The 17,226-nt window shown below is 44.5% G+C and overlaps 1 protein-coding gene across 1 annotated transcript in view; it reads right to left on the reverse strand.

The window, feature by feature from the left end:
* Positions 1 to 426: 426 nt before the first annotated feature.
* The window catches only part of LOC137519244 (mucin-2-like), a 73,233-nt gene continuing 56,433 nt past the window's right edge, over positions 427 to 17,226 (reverse strand). Inside the window, exons 2-4 of the mRNA XM_068238117.1 lie at positions 9,338 to 15,232; positions 5,012 to 5,088; positions 427 to 1,928 (exon numbers count right to left, since the gene is read on the reverse strand). Coding sequence (XP_068094218.1) covers positions 1,824 to 1,928; positions 5,012 to 5,088; positions 9,338 to 14,990 — 5,835 coding nt within the window. The 5' untranslated portion in view covers positions 14,991 to 15,232 and the 3' untranslated portion in view covers positions 427 to 1,823. The remainder of the gene's footprint in view (positions 1,929 to 5,011; positions 5,089 to 9,337; positions 15,233 to 17,226) is intronic.

The raw sequence follows: 17,226 nt of genomic DNA on the forward strand, positions 1-17,226 counted from the left end.
CTGTACACACACATACATACACACACACACACACACATGCGCGCACACACACACACACATATGCGCACACACACACATACCACACACACACACATACCACACACACACCACACACATATGCACGCACACACACATATGCGCACACACACACACATATGCGCACACACACACACACATGCACGCACACACACATATGCGCACACATATGCACGCACACACACATATGCGCACACACACACACACACATGCGCACACACACATATGCGCACACACACACACGCATGCACAAACATGCACACACATGCACACACACACACATATGCGCACACACACACACACACACTCATATGCGCACACACACACATATGCGCACACACACACACACACACATATGCGCACACACACACACACACACACACACACACACACTGTACACACACATACATACACACACACACACACATGCGCGCACACACACACACATATGCGCACACACACACATACCACACACACATGCACGCACACACACATATGCGCACACACACACACATATGCGCACACACACACACACATGCACGCACACACACATATGCGCACACACACACACATATGCACGCACACACACATATGCGCACACACACACACACATATGCGCACACGCACACACATATGCGCACACACACACACACACTTGCGCACACACGCACATATATGCGCACACACACACACATATATGCCCACGCACACACACACGCACACACACATATGCGCACGCACACATACAAATATGCGCACACACACACACATTTGCGCACACACACACACATATATGCGCACTCACGCACACACACAGATACACAGAGACACACACACACACACACACACTGAATCACAAGCTGTGGCCTTTGTGGCTGTTACGAACTGACAAAATCATTTTAAATCCAATTGCACAGATTCTTCAGTAGTGCTCATAAAATACATATTAATTTATGGTTATATTTACAAAGAAAAAAAAAAAAAGGACCTATCTATCTATTTTAACTGCTTAAGGGCTGGTTCGGACGGGCTTCTTTTGCTCGGTGCCACGTTCAAACGCCGGCATTTAAGCACCAGCGTTTAGACGCTAGCTTTTGATGGATTTTGAGCTAGCAGTTCTGGTCTCTGCTATTGTTTTCCGGCGTTTACTGCCTCTGAAAGCTGCATGCTGCTTTTGAGACGAGACGCGACTCCGGGATCGACCGCCAGGCTTTCATGAAAACCTGCAAAAGCCAGCTCTAAATGCTCCCATTCACTTGAATGGGATGGCAGTAAATCCCAAAAAATGCTGCGTCTGAAACGCCGTGTTAAACGCCGCAAAAAACGCCAGTGTGAACCTGCCCTTGTTCTTACTAGCCTCATTTAGCAGTAAGTGTCCAGCACCTTTGACACGAAATGGAACTGTTTGACTTCAGGGCCACCTGGTGGCCAAATACAACATTTCCCTTTGCCACGATATTGAAGTCCATTAGGTCGGGCATTGGAAATTTTGGGCTGCTGGATAATTTTACGGAAAGGATCCACATGGCCCATGTGGGTATGTGGGGGGAGGGGCACAGTACAGAGTGGGGGACTAGTAATGTGGGGGGAGGAAGACATACAAATGGGGGAGATATAGTACAGTATGGGGAGTGGGGGGTGGGCCCTGTAGGGTACTATCAGGCTTTTGCTCCAGAACCCCGCAAGTGATAGTCCCGCTCCCTGGTGATCACTCAGTACTCTGTGTGATGACTTTCCGTAGTTCTTGGAATGCTATGTTGGTATAACATGGTGATTAGGATTCCGGACTACGAGGCGGCAGGAAGAACTGATGAGCATTTCACAGACGTCCGGCTGGCCCCATACGTCAGGGTGAAATCTCCGGCTGGAAAGCGAGAGAGCATCAAACATGTCTGCAAAATACAAGCGACACAAGATTGCATCGACAGATTCCGCTGTGTGTATATCAAATAAAATATCAGGGTCGTCCAGAAAGTAACAGCCGTTTGTTTATCTGCCACACTTGGGAACATATGCAATTATCATTTTCTCCTGAGATTTCTCCTCGGTGATATTTTCAAACTTAATAAAAATAATAGTAAAATGCCATTTAAACCACCAGCAAGCAAGAAAATATTATTATTAATACTAAATCATTATTTTATAGTACTTTTTTTCACAACTTTTTGGTACTTTTTCAATTGCAGAATGTCCCTGTCAGGTTAATCTCTTCCCTCCCTGCAGCGCTTGTCACATGACTGCAGAACGCTGGTAACTGTCCAGCAGCATTAACAAGAAGTCCCGCCCCCATCTCCAATTCCTCCAACCAACAGGTTGAAAAACGCTAGCGTTTGAGCGTTTTGCCAAAATCGCCGGCAAAACGCTCAAGTGTGAATGGGGCCTAAAATAACTTTTCAGCATTTTACAACTGAAAAAGTACTCAAAAGTTGGTGAAAAAGTACAATTAAAATTATTTTAAATATTATCTTGATTGCTGGGGGTTTAAAGGGCATTTTATTGACAAGTTGTGAATTTATAACTTGAAGAAACCGCAGGAGAAAAGGCAATAAGAAATGGCTGTTACCTTCCGGGTGACCCTTGTATATTTTTATTATATACCAGGTTCTGAAGTGTAGTCTCACTACTGCAAAAACATAACAAAACATAAAACAAACAAAAATACATGAAATTCATGAAAATGAACCACTTCGGTACCAGCAGCCTCTGCCCCCTTAACCACCTTAGCGGTAACCCCGTGTGCCGCCGGAGGGCGCCGCTCAGGCCCTGCTGGGCCGATTTACATTTTTTAGTTAGCACTTTGCTAGCTGCGTGTTTGGTCTGATCGCCGCCGCCGATGCGCCGCTACCCGCCGCAGATACAGGGCCCCCCCGCATACCCCTTGCGCAGCCTGGCCAATCGCCGCCAGGCTGCGCTATGGGGTGGATCGGGACTCCCTGTGACGTCACGACGTCGATGACGTCACTCCGTTCGTCGCCACGGCGACGGGGGAAGCCCTCAAGGAAATCCCGTTCAGAACGGGATTTCCTTATGGGCAAGCGGCGACGGCGGCGATCGGAGCATACGGGGGGATGCCGCAGGGAGGGGGGAAGCATGTAGCTAGCGCTAGGCTAGCTACATGCTAAAAAAAAAAAAGAAAAGTTGAAAAAAGCCCTCCCGCGGCCTCGCAGCCGCAGGAATTAAACCGCCAGGGGGGTTAAGGACCAGAGGCTGCTGGTACACTAAAATGCCGACAAATTGCCGCAATAATCCGTCGCTCCCACCGGACACGCCGCTCTGTCCCCGCCGCAGGCTGCTCTCTCTGCCGTCGCTATGACGGCAGAGCGTGGTGCGCCGGTCAGGAGCCGCTTTCATTGGCTCCCAGCCCTGTCATTCCATGTAAGCCAATGGGAACGGCTTACATGAATGACAGGGCCAGGAGCCAATGGGAACGGCTCCTGCCCGGCTCACAGTGCTCTGCCGTCATAGAGGAGGCAGGGCAGCACATTGTGGTGGGGACAGAGCGGCGGGAACCGGCAGGGACGCGCGGTGAATGGGACGTAGAGTTTACGTCCGGTCAGAACGCCAGAGCGCCCCCTGCCCAACGTAGATTTGTACTGCGTTGGCCCCTAAGAAGTTAAAGGAAGGGGGGGGGGGTGCCCTGCAAAATTCTCAAATAATTTAACAAAATATAGTTATTTAGCCATACAGGGGTACATAGAGAAAACGAGGCAACCCGTCTTCTACATACATAAGACATGAGCAATACAAGTACAACTATACAGTAAAAGCAATAAGGTTATATCCTTTGGAGATATGTGACAGTCCTGTACTGAGCAGCTCCTTGTTTTTGCTAAACATGTGGCAATTAGAGACACGTTATGCGTAGTTGCTGCGCTCGCGTGTCTCAGAGGGATTTAAGCATTTTGCTTGTATTACATGGTTGTATTGCTCACATCACACATATATTGGGGGATCGCTTCTTGTTCTCTATAACACCCCTATAAAGCTAAATAAATTCATTTTGCGATTGGCGTGAACGGCTTCCTATAGGGCTTGCGATAGAGAGTGCGCGCTAATATGCACGCGCATCTCCGCTCTGATGACGAAGCTCTGCTGAGCCTTCAGTCTCCCAGCGGCGGTCGTTGCTCGGACACTGTTAGCCGCTCGCCCTCTAATAACCATGTGCGGCGCTGCGATCTAAGGCAGCGCTGTACTGGGAACAGCTGTGCGACACGGCTGTCACCCTGGAGGACACAGGAGCGATCTGCTGTGATAGGCTGACGGGGGGAGGGAGGGAAAATAAATTAAAAAATAAGCAAATTTATTTAAAAAAAAAGAAAAAAAAAATATATATATAACATTGGGAGAAAAGGGGTTGGGGGATCACTTATGTGCTGTATTGTGCGGCCCAGCAGCAAGGCCTTAAAGCTGCAGTGGCCCATTTAGTAAGAAATGGCCTGGTCACTAGGGCGGTTTAACACCGCAGTCCTCAAGTGGTTAACTGTACCATCCACCACCCAATTTCCTATATTATGAGACAGATCCTTTTTGGCAGGTAGAGATTTTGTTAGTGTGAAATGTCTCACGTTTCATGTCTTATAAAAATTGAAATTACTTTTTTAGGGATTTTCATGAAAAATGCTGTCAAATTTAAAATAACTATTGCATTTTTTTTATTTTTTACTAGAGTGGTTACAGTATTTCCAAGCTTCCAGCCTACAGGTGGCAGTATTTTCACATAAGTGTAGAAGTAACAACAGTGCCATCTGCAGGACTAACTGGGGCATGCAGTATGAGCGAGAAGGACTGGAGAGGGTCAGTGAGCTGATAATAATTCAGACTTCCATACAAATTGCATGGAATTAGGACAGTTTGGTTGAGCTAGTTCTAATCTGCATACAATTTGCATGACATCTTTATGCAGGCTGGATTTGTCAGCATCGTATTGGTTCACTCTCTGCTCTCAGCGCATGCACCCAGTTCTCTGTGATATTACCTCCTGTAGAACCACGTCCATGACGCTCGTATCTATAGGAACGAAGCTCCTCATGTAGACCCGCACAGCGACGACAGCTGCAAAACACAAGACATACAGCGTGAGGAACAATTCATTCTGCCTAATGCTGCCCAAAAATCCCACCCCTGTCCTGATGTGTTATCCTCTACCCTAAAAGAAGACGACAGACGTCAATAATATGGCAAAAGGGGCATGGAAACTGTCTGCGCGACCCGCCCCTGTTGCCACATTATTATATGAAATCATTGAAATAGCCAGGTTCTGCCTGGGAGTGAGCATTTTCCTTGCCTCGTGTTTGTGTTCCTCTGCATCCCTACCAGTGTGCAGGTCCCTGAGCATAGCTATCCATGCAGCACTTGTGGACAGCGCAGAGACAACACCTAACCCCACCCACCCCCTCTCCCTGCTGCTGAGTGATTAACACTTTGTGGCCAGCACTGCAGCTCAGCAGATTTCCATGTCTAGTTCTACTCTGCTCAGTGAGTAATGAACCATTTAACCCTTCCTACACTCTCTTCGGTTTGACTATAAAAGGGTTCACTAAAGAGCAGTTTCTTACTGAGACACTAAGAAATCAGCAGTTATGCAGATAAAGCCACATGAATACAGAACATTTTATGGATCTCATACAAGGTTGACTTCAAGCAAAGTTCTGAGCCATCTCCCTTGGACTTCCTGTACCCCCCTGATGATGTCCCAGAAGGCATGCATCCAAAGATAGAACATTTTATTAAAATTAAGGGTGACGGAAGTGTGTACATGTGCCAGCAACTGCATGACCACTAGTTCGCTAACCTTTAAAGGGAACCAGAGACGAAGCACCCTTGTGTATTTTACCATGTATATCAGTAAGAACATTAGAGAAAACACTTACCATGCTCTCTGTTTCCTCCTCACTGCTAAAAGTGTCTGTTAACAGCAGTCACAAGAATCCCAGACTGAGCAATTAAATCTGGCTTTGCTGGGAATGATTATAGCTGAGTCATTATAGCAAAGCCACAAGGGGGCAGGCTTGGGCTTGAAATAACACCACAGAATACAGACTTAGCTATAATCTTTCTGTAGCAAAGCTAGACGGAGCAGCCTGACTTCTCAGTCGGGGATTCTTATCAGACGTGATAACAGTCAGATTACACAGAGAACAATGAAACAAAGGGCAGATTAGGTGTTTACTGTCATGTTCCCACTGATTTATAAGGTAAAATACAAGAGGGTGCTTCATCTCTGGTTCTCTTTAAGCACCCCTCACTGTGCCATGGTATGGTCCAGATGGGGATTGTAAACTTCTGCCCTCCAAATCATTTGTAAATTAATTCACACAAGATTTGTGGCATGACGTATCCATGCAAAGGACACGTTTTATAAATACCACCTATATATACCACAAGGGAGCAGTCAAGGGCCTATATGCAACCAACTTTTTCTCTTTCGTTTTCTCCCAGGTGATATTTTCAGACTTGTCAATAAAATGCCATTTACAGTGGGTTGCAAAAGTATTCGGCCCCCCTGAAGTTTTCCACATTTTGTCACATTACTGCCACAAACATACATCAATTTTATTGGAATTCCACATGAAAGACCAATACAAAGTGGTGTACACATGAGAAGTGGAACGAAAATCATACATGATTCCAAACATTTTTTTACAAATAAATAACTGCAAAGTGGGGTGTGCGTAATTATTCAGCCCCCTTTAATCTGAGTGCAGTCAGTTGCCTATAGACTACCTGATGAGTGCTAATGACTAAATAGAGTGCACCTGTGTGTAATCTAATGTCAGTACAAATACAGCTGCTCTGTGACGGCCTCAGAGGTTGTCTAAGAGAATATTGGGAGCAACAACACCATGAAGTCCAAAGAACACACCAGACAGGTCAGGGATCAAGTTATTGAGAAATTTAAAGCAGGATTAGGCTACAAAAAGATTTCCAAAGCCTTGAACATCCCAAGGAGCACTGTTCAAGCGATCATTCAGAAATGGAAGGAATATGGCACAACTGTAAACCTACTAAGACAAGGCCGTCCACCTAAACTCACAGGCCGAACAAGGAGAGTGCTAATCAGAAATGCAGTCAAGAGGCCCATGGTGACTCTGGATGAGCTGCAGAGATCTACAGCTCAGGTGGGAGACTCTGTCCATAGGACAACTATTAGTCATGCACTGTACAAAGTTGGCCTTTATGGAAGAGTGGCAAGAAGAAAGGCATTGTTAACAGAAAGCATAAGAAGTCCTGTTTGCAGTTTGCCACAAGCCATGTGGGGGACACAGCAACCATGTGGAAGAAGGTGCTCTGGTCAGATGAGACCAAAATGGAACTTTTTGGCCAAAATGCAAAACGCTATGTGTGGCGGAAAACTAACACTGCACATCACTCTGAACACACCATCCCCACTGTCAAATATGGTGGTGGCAGCATCATGCTCAGGGGGTGCATCTCTTCAGCAGGGACAGGGAAGCTGGTCAGAGTTGATAGGAAGATGGATGGAGCCAAATACAGGGCAAACTTGGAAGAAAACCTCTCAGAGACTGCAAAAGACTTGAGACTGGGGCGGAGGTTCACCTTCCAGCAGGACAATGACCCTAAACATAAAGCCAGGGCAACAATGGAATGGTTTAAAACAAAACATATCTATGTGTTACAATGGCCCAGTCAAAGTCCAGATCTAAATCCAATCGAGAATCTGTGGCAAGATCTGAAAACTGCTGTTCACAAACCCTGTCCATCTAATCTGACTGAGCTGGAGCTGTTTTGCAAAGAAGAATGGGCAAGGATTTCAGTCTCTAGATGTGCAAAGCTGATAGAGACATAACCTAAAAGACTGGCAGCTGTAATTGCAGCAAAAGGTGGTTGTACAAAGTATTGACTCAGGGGGCCAAATAATTACGCACACCCCACTTTGCAGTTATTTATTTGTAAAAAAATGTTTGGAATGATGTATGATTTTCCATCCACTTCTCACATGTACACCACTTTGTATTGGTCTTTCACGTGGAATTCCAATAGAATTAATGCATGTTTGTGGCAGTAATGTGACAAAATGTGGAAAACTTCAAGGGGGCCGAATACTTTTGCAACCCACTGTAAGTCACCAGCAAGCAAAAAAGTACTTAAAGGGAACCAGAGACGTAGGGGGAAAGCTTTTTTACATACCTGGGGCTTCCTCCAGCCCCATACGCACAAATCGCTCTCACGCCGCCATCCTCCTCTGCTGGCTGGATCCGCCAGTACCGGGTCCCGTTATTGCCACCAGTCGGCCACTCGACCGACAGACGCGGCCAATTGTCCGCATCACACGGGGCTCCCTCCATTATACGTACGCATGAGGCTGCCTGCTGCGCAGCCGCATGCGTACGGGTATGGAGGGAGCCCCTGTGATGCGGACAATTGGCCGCGTCCACCGGAAGTGACGGGACCCGGTACTGCCGATACAGGAAGCGGAGGATGGCGGCGTGGGAGCGATCCAGACTTATGGGCTGGAAGAAGCCCCAGGTATGTATAAAAGCTTTTTCTATTTTTTAGGAACGTTCCTCTCTGGTTCCCTTTAACCCCCTTGCCGTTCCAATTCTGACGGCAAGGGGGCGGCGCAGCACTTTAAAAAAAAAAAATTGAAATCATGTAGCGAGCCCAGGGCTGACAAGCGGCATCCCCCTACCTAGTTCAATCGCCGCCGGCGATCTTTGCAAGCAGGAAATGAAGGGCTTCCCCCGTCGCCATGGTGACGGGGTGGGATGACGTCACCGACGTCGGGACGTCAGAGGGAATCCCGATCCACCCCTAAGCGCTGCCTGGCACTGATTGGCCAGGCTGCGCAAGGGGTCTGGAGGGGGGGTTGGCACGGCGGGTAGCGGCGAATCGGCGGCAATCGGGATATGCACGCAGCTAGCAAAGTGCTAGCTGCGTGCAATAAAAAAAAATTACGAAAATCGGCCCAGCGGGGCCAGAGAAATCCTTCTGCGCAGGTTACTCCGAGCTGAGCTCGGGATAACCGGCAAGAAGGTTAAAATAGATTTGATAGTACTTTTTCACTTACATTTTGGTACTTTTTTAGTTGCAAAGTGCTGAAAAGTTATTCTACATAGAAGATAAAAAAAATATCTCCTAAGAGAAAACTCAGGAGAAAAAGTTAGTTGCATATGGGCCCTTGTAAATAAAGTGCCTTTTACACCACCCACAAGCAGAAAAATACTCAAAATAATTTAGATAGGGCCTTTTCACCTACTATTTGGTACTTTTTCAATTGCAAAGTGCTAAATAGTTATTTAAAGTTAAATAAATTATCTCGAAGGAGAAAACTTTTACTCACCTGTGTCTTTTATTGTAGAAGTGGAGCTCTGATTGCTGCTCCTGGCAGCAGAGGTGTTATTTGTCAAAGCAGTAGTACTACCGGTAGTTGTCTGAGATGATGCGGTCCAGACAGAGGTCGGTGAAGTTGTAGTTGTTGTGCTTTGAGATGATGTGTTCCAGACAAAGGTTGGTGATGTTGTAGTAGTTGTAGTTTGAGATGATGTGTTCCAGACAGAGGTTGGTGAAGTTGTAGTGGTTGTAGTTTCAGATGATGTGTTCCAGACAGCGGTTGGTGAAGTTGTAGTGGTTGTAGTTTGAGATGATGTGTTCCAGACAGAGGTTGGTGAAGTTGTAGTGGTTGTAGTTTGAGATGATGTGTTCCAGACAGAGGTTGGTGAAGTTGTAGTGGTTGTAGTTTGAGATGATGTGTTCCAGATAGAGGTTGGTGAAGTTGTAGTGGTTGTAGTTTGAGATGATGTGTTCCAGACAAAGGTTGGTGATGTTGTAGTGGTTGTAGTTTGAGATGATGTGTTCCAGACAGAGGTTGGTGAAGTTGTAGTGGTTGTAGTTTGAGATGATGTGTTCCAGACAGAGGTTGGTGAAGTTGTAGTGGTTGTAGTTTGAGATGATGTGTTCCAGATAGAGGTTGGTGAAGTTGTAGTGGTTGTAGTTTGAGATGATGTGTTCCAGACAAAGGTTGGTGATGTTGTAGTGGTTGTAGTTTGAGATGATGTGTTCCAGACAGAGGCTGGTGAAGTTGTAGTGGTTGTAGTTTGAGATGATGTGGTCCAGGCAGAAGTTGGTGGTGTGGTCTCCATTATCGGAGTAGGAGAGCCTGCTACAGCGACAGCTTTTCCTATAGCAGTCTGATCTATAGTCACAGCTGCAGAAGTTTCAGATAATATTGTAGTTCCAGCTATTTCCACATTAGATGATGTTGTATTCCCAGCTATTGCCATAGTAGATGGTGTTATAGTCCCATTTATTACACTAGGAGTAGAAGATGATGTAGATACATCTTTTGGAAGAGAAGATGGTGCTGTAGTTGCAACTACTAGAATAGTTGATGGTGCTGTGGTCATGGCTATTGCAACTGTAGATTGTGTTGCATTCATAACTTTTGCAGTATTAGATGATGTTGTGATCTCACCTCTTGGTATGCTAGATGACACTGTAGTCATGGTCAATGGAACAGAAGTCTGTGTTGTCGACTCAGGTATTCGAGTACTAGATTGTGTCAGTATCTCAGCTGATGGTTCAGGAGATCTTGGTGTAGGCCCATTTGTTTGAGTAGTAGACTGTGTTGTAGTATCAGGGATTGGAAGGATAGAAAAGATTCCTGTTTCTGGTCTGGGAGTGGTAGATAGTGTGATATTCTCAGTCACCGGAGGACTTGATAGTATTGTAGTATCAGTTACTGGAATGGTGAATGATGCTGTGCTTGCAGCTATTGAGGACTCATTTGTTAATGGAGAGAAGACTGTAGTTGAATCTGTAGCTTCAGTAATTGTTGAATCATTGGATGTTAGTGAAATTATAGACTCAGCTGTTGAGAAAAGCTCACTTATGGGGATAGTTGCCCTGTCAGTTCCTGGTGTAGATGTTGCAGACTCATTTGTTGAAATAGGTTCTGTTGCCATTGAAGTTGCAGTGCCAGCGTTTGATGTATCGGTTGTTGACAAAGGCTCACTTGTATTTAAAGCAACAGGCTCAGTTGTTAATGTGGACACAGATGTGAGTGAACTTGTAGGATTCGTTATTGATACTGTAGTTTCTGCTCCTGAAGAGAGCTCACTTGTGTTTGAAGTTGTAGACATGAGCTCAGCTGAGGCTAAAGGTGTATATTCAGCTGTTGATACAGATTCTGTTGTGTTTGCAGTTGTAGGTTCAGTGGTTAATGTAGGTTCCATAGTGGATGAAGTTGTAGATCCACTTACCAATGCTGTGGTCTCAACTGTTGACAAAGACTCGGTTGTGACTGAAGCTGGAGATTCATTTGCTGAATTAGCAGAATCTGCCATTGATGATAATTTAGTTGTATACATGAGTTCAGTTGCAGTTGAAGATTCAGTTATTAATGAGGGTTCTGCTGTGCTTATAGTTAGAGTTTCGAATGTTGATGTAGCAGCATCAAATGTTGAGGAAAATTCTGTTGTATTTGAAGTTGGAGACTCAGTCACCAATGTGGACTCAGATGTATGTGAAGTTATTGTTTCTGTTGTAGGTGTTGTAGTCTCTAAAACCGATGAGGACTCATTAACAGTTGAGGCTGTAGACTCAGTTGTTGACATGGACTCAGCTGTGGATGACAGTTGTGACTCATTAGCTAAGGTGTGTTCTCTTGTAGATAAAGCTGTGAGTTCAGTTGCTGATGTGAATGTAGCTGTAAATTCCACCGTTAAGTTAGCAGTCTCTGTCACTGATGACACCTCAGTTGTAGACTCTGACATGAGATCAGTTGTGGATGAATTTGTAGATTCGTATGAAGGCTCGTTTGTTAGTGTGGTTTCCTTTGGTGAAGATATAGATTCAGTTGGTGATTCGGTAGTCTCAGCTGCTGATGAAGATTCAGTTGTGCTTAAATCTGGTGTAACTGATGTGGACAAAGATATGTCTGAAGTTGTGAGTTCTGTAGTGGTTGAATTTGTACTCTCAACTGAAGACTCACTTGTTGATGTGAAATCTGTTGTTGAACTTATAGATTCTATTGTTGGTACAAGGTCAGTTGTGGTCAAAGTTGAATACTCACTTGTTGATAGGTATTCTATAGTTACAGGTGTAGACCCAAATGTTGATTGAGGATCTGTTATGGTTGAAGTTGTAGGTTCAGTTGGAAGTGAAATAGTCTGATCTGTTGATGTTGCTGGAAACTCGATTGATGATGCAGCCTCAGTTGTGAGTGAGGTTGTAAGGTCCACTGTTGATGTAACAGTCTCTGCTAATGTGGGCAAGGTTGTTGATGTGGATGCCATTGGGGCAGAATTTGAAGGTTCGGTTGTTGAAGAAGTATTTATAGCTGTTGATGAAGATTCAGTTGTACTTAAGACTGGAAGTTCAGTTGCTGATATGGACACAGACGTTAGTAATGCTGTAGCTTCTATTGCTGAATTAGTAATTTCCACCACTGTTGAAGGTTCAGTTACAATGAAAATAGCAGATATGGGTTCAACTGTAGTTGTTGTAGGCTGAGTTGAAGACTCACTAGTTGGTGTGAGTTCTGTTGTTGTATAGTTAGACTCTATTGTTGACATGAGATCAGTTGTGCTTAAAGTTGTAAATACAATTGAAGACTCACTTGTTAATGTAGATTCTGTTGAAGTTGGTGCAATTAAAGTTGTAGATTCAGTTATTGATGAGGTAGTCTCAGCTGCTGATGAATATCCTATTGTGGAATTTGTGGTTGAAATTGGAGACTCAGATAGTGATGTGGACTCAGACATGAGCACAGTTGTAAGTTCCATTGTGGATATGGGTTCCACAGTAGTTGAAATTCTTGACTCAGATGTCGTATAAGTTGTTAACGTGGCAGATTCCGATACTGATGTTGGAGCTTCATTTGCTGATGTTGGAACTTCAGTTGCTGACATTGGCGCTTCAGTTGATGATATGGAACCTTCAGTTACTGAGGTTGGCGCTTCAGTTGCTGATATGGGAGCTTCAGTTGTTGATGTGGTGGCTTCAGTTGCTGACATTGGAGCTTCAGTTGTTGACATTGGAGCTTCAGTTGTTGACATTGGAGCTTCAGTTTCTGATGTGGGAGCTTCAGTTGCTGATGTGGGAGCTTCAGTTGCTGATGTGGGAGCTGCAGTTGCTGATGTGGGAGCTTCAGTTGCTGATGTGGGAGCTGCAGTTGCTGATGTAGTAACTATGGAAGTGAAATCTGTTGTGACTGAAGTTGCCGATTTGGTGGTTGGCATGGATTCAGTTGTGACTAAAGGAGTAGACATGTTTGTTGCCGTGGACTCAGCTGCAGTTGATATTGTAGACACAATTGATGCTTCAGATGTGCTTTGAACTGTAGATTCTGCTGCTAATGTATTAAATTCAGTTGTTATTGAAGTATGTATTTCACTTGTAGAAAATATTGGTGTTGATGAAGTAGACTCAATTACTGGCATTACAGTCTCAGCTGATAATACATTCTCAGTTGTGGTTTGAGTTTCAGTGGCAGATGTAGTGTCCATTATGGCTGACGTATACTGAGCAGCTGAAGTGAGCTCAGTTATGGCTGCAGTCTTGGCTTCAGTTGTCACTGTAGAGCTGTAGGACTCAATTATTGAATTTGTTGTTTCATTTGCTAACAAAAGATCAGCACTGGTTGAAGAAGTAGTGAGTTCAATTGTCGGCACAGACTCACTTCCCACCAAACTTGTACTTTCAACTGTCAATATGGTAGGCACATTAATTAATGTGTTGTCAGATGGAGTTAAAGTTGAAGCAGTTGAAGTACTGTCTGAATTTGCTGATGTGGACTCAGCAGGGTAAGAAGTAATGAATTCACTTGTTAGTGAAGTAATAATATTTGATGAGCTGGTTGGTATTGTAGACTCAGTTATTATTGTGGGTTCTCTTATGAATGAGGGTGTAGACTCAGTTATTGGCATGGACAAAGTTGTAGACTCAGTTGTTGGTGTGATGGATGTAGTTGTGATTAAAGTTGTAGTCTCAGTTGTTGGTGAGGGCAACATAGTTGGGATTAGAGTTGTATACTCAGTTGTTGGTGTGGATGACACAGTTGTGATTAAAATTGGTGGCTCAGTTGTTGGTGTGGTCAACGTAGTTGTGATTGAAGTTGTAGACTCAGATGTCGGTATAGTTGACACATTTGTGCTTAAAACTGGTGGCTCAGTTGTTGGTGAGGGTAACATAGTTGTGATTAAAGTTGTAGGCTCTGTTGTTGGTGAGGGTGACATAGATGTGATTGAAGTTGTAGGCTCTGTTGTTGGTGGGGTTGATGTAGTTGTGATTGAAGTTGTAGGCTCAGTTGTTGGTGAGGGTAACATAGTTGTGATTAAAGTTGTAGGCTCAGTTGTTGGTGTAGTTGATGTAGTTGTGATTGAAGTTGTAGGCTCTGTTGTTGGTGAGGATGATGTAGTTGTGATTGAAGTTGTAGGCTCTGTTGTTGGTGAGGGTGATGTAGTTGTGATTGAAGTTGTAGGCTCTGTTGTTGGTGGGGTTGATGTAGTTGTGATTGAAGTTGTAGGCTCAGTTGTTGGTGAGGGTAACATAGTTGTGATTAAAGTTGTAGGCTCTGTTGTTGGTGTAGTTGATGTAGTTGTGATTAAAGTTGTAGGCTCAGTTGTTGGTGTAGTTGATGTAGTTGTGATTGAAGTTGTAGGCTCTGTTGTTGGTGAGGATGATGTAGTTGTGATTGAAGTTGCAGGCTCTGTTGTTGGTGAGGGTGATGTAGATGTGATTGAAGTTGTAGGCTCTGTTGTTGGCGAGGGTGATGTAGTTGTGATTGAAGTTGTAGGCTCTGTTGTTGGTGTGGTTGATGTGGTTGTGATTGAATTTGTAGGCTCTGTTGTTGGTGAGGGTGACGTAGATGTGATTGAAGTTGTAGACTCAATTGTTGTTGTGGTTGATGTAGTTGAAGTTGTAGGCTCTGTCGTTGGTGGGGTTGATGTATTTGTGATTGAAGTTGTAGGCTCTGTTGTTGGTGAGGGTGACATAGATGTGATTGAAGTTGTAGGCTCTGTTGTTGGTGTGGTTGATGTAGTTGTGATTGAAGTTGTAGGCTCTGTTGTTGGTGTGGTTGTCGTAGTTGTGATTGAAGTTGTAGACTCAGTTGTTGGTGAGGACGTTGTAGGCTTAGTTGTTGTTGTTGTTGTTGTTGTTGAGGTTGACGTAGCTGTGGTTGAAGTTGTAGTTGTTGTAGTAATCACAATCGCTGGTGCAATACCTGGTGTAACAGCTGTGGGAAAGAACCAGTAGTAAAACAATGAGAGATATATTATCTGTGTGTCACACAAACTATTACCTTCAGACTATAGCTAAACACAACACAAACTTGCTGTACTCTGAGGATTTTGAGTAACCATTCAAAAAACAAAAACAAAAACAAAAATAAACTATACAATAATTGCAAAATAGAGCATTTTTTTTAGAAATGCCAGAGAAAGTAAATTGGAGAAGGGCCATCCTGTGCACTCTTGGACCAGTATTCAGTAGTTCATCCATGCTAAAAATTCACGTGCTTTCATATGTCTTCTCTCCCTGGAGAACTACTCTTTTTCAAGGACCCAGTGGAACCCATCTAGCTTCCCCTAATGCCCAAGATGGCGCCAGACAAATCAGATCAGAAGAAGACAGCAGGCATTCTGCACAGCACCAGGCTACCTCTAGTCCACCTTCAACCGACCCGTTCCAAGCACCAACTCAATAATTGAAGTGGACCTACATGATTACATTGATCCCTTCCCACCAAAGAGGACCTCGAAAGGTATGTGAGCCACACTGAGACCACCTACCGCAAAGAGTTAGCAGAAGTGTAGACAGAGATCAGACACATAGGGCACCGGGTGGAGGAGACGGACCAGAGACTGCTGGTACCAAAGAACGGCACCTACTGACGAATCGCTGCACATACCAACCGCTCTCTTGTCGCTGCAGGCCCCTCCCAATGCCGTCACTATGACGCAGAGGCGTAACAATAGACCCTGCAAGGGATGCAGCCACAGAGGGGCCCAAAAGCCACAGGGGGCCCTGTGCTGAGAGAATGACCACTGAGGGCAAGAAGAGGAAAAAACGTACTGCTCTCTGCACATTTGTTCTAATGACTGCATCTGCTCAGCCACTGATAAGGAATCATATAAAATTTTGCAGACAAAGATTTGTAGATAGTCCCTATTCCATGTGCAGCAGGCTTTTGTGTACAGCGCCCAGCCCTCAACCTCTCCACCCCTCCCCAAGTGCTGTGTACTGTAGTGATGCTGGAAAAGGCTGCAGAGCCCCGCCCTCAACCTCTCCACCCCTCCCCAAGTGCTGTGTACTGTAGTGATGCTGGAAAAGGCTGCAGAGCTAGATGGACAGAAAGAGTGTAAAAAGTTGGGAGCACACTCATCTGTCGGGGGGAGGGGAGGGGGAGAGGGGTGATGGGGGGTTAATGATGGGGGGTTGGTGGGAGGGGGCCCCATCCAAAGTTTTGCAGGGGGGCCAAGTCATTTCTAGTTACGCCCCTGCTATGACAGCAGAGTGTTGTGAGCCGGTCACAGCGTTGTGACGCTGACGCTGTCCATCAATGTAAGCCAATGTTCACCAATATAAGCCGATTTCAATGGCTCATGACCCGCTCACAGGGCTCTGCCATCATACTGACAGCAGGGCGAGTGATCTGCGGCAGGAAGAGGGTGACGTACTCAGCGGGAGTATCTACGCTCTGTCAGGAATATCAGGATCAAAACATGGCTTAGATTTCAATCATCATTCAAGATGTTATACTCAGAAAAAAAACAGTTTAAAAACATTTTTCAATTTTCTCAAAAACTACAAGGTCTTTTTTGAGAAATTATTTTTTAACCTCATTTCCACTATTCTCCTTAACCACTTCGCAACCAGACCTTTTTTCCCACTTATTGACCAGTGCAGTTTTGGCAGTTTAGCTATGTCCTTATTTAATCAGAAATAACTTTATCCCTACTTATGACACAGAAATGAAATATATATTGTTTTTTTTTTTCAAGACAAACTAGGCTTTCATTGTATGCCATTTTTTCCCTCAATTTTGTTTTCTATGAATTTTAATGGGAAAACAAAGAAAAAAAATTGGAAAAACATTTATTTCTCAGTTTTACCAATTCCAGTTTAAAAATAAAAAGTGCTACTGTAGATAAAAAACACAAATTTTGTTTGGCTATTCTTACCGCTTATCACAAAACTTAGATTATGTTCCTGTCACAATTTATGATG

Source organism: Hyperolius riggenbachi, chromosome 5 (assembly GCF_040937935.1).
Source record: "Hyperolius riggenbachi isolate aHypRig1 chromosome 5, aHypRig1.pri, whole genome shotgun sequence".
Taxonomy (NCBI): Eukaryota; Metazoa; Chordata; class Amphibia; order Anura; family Hyperoliidae; genus Hyperolius; species Hyperolius riggenbachi.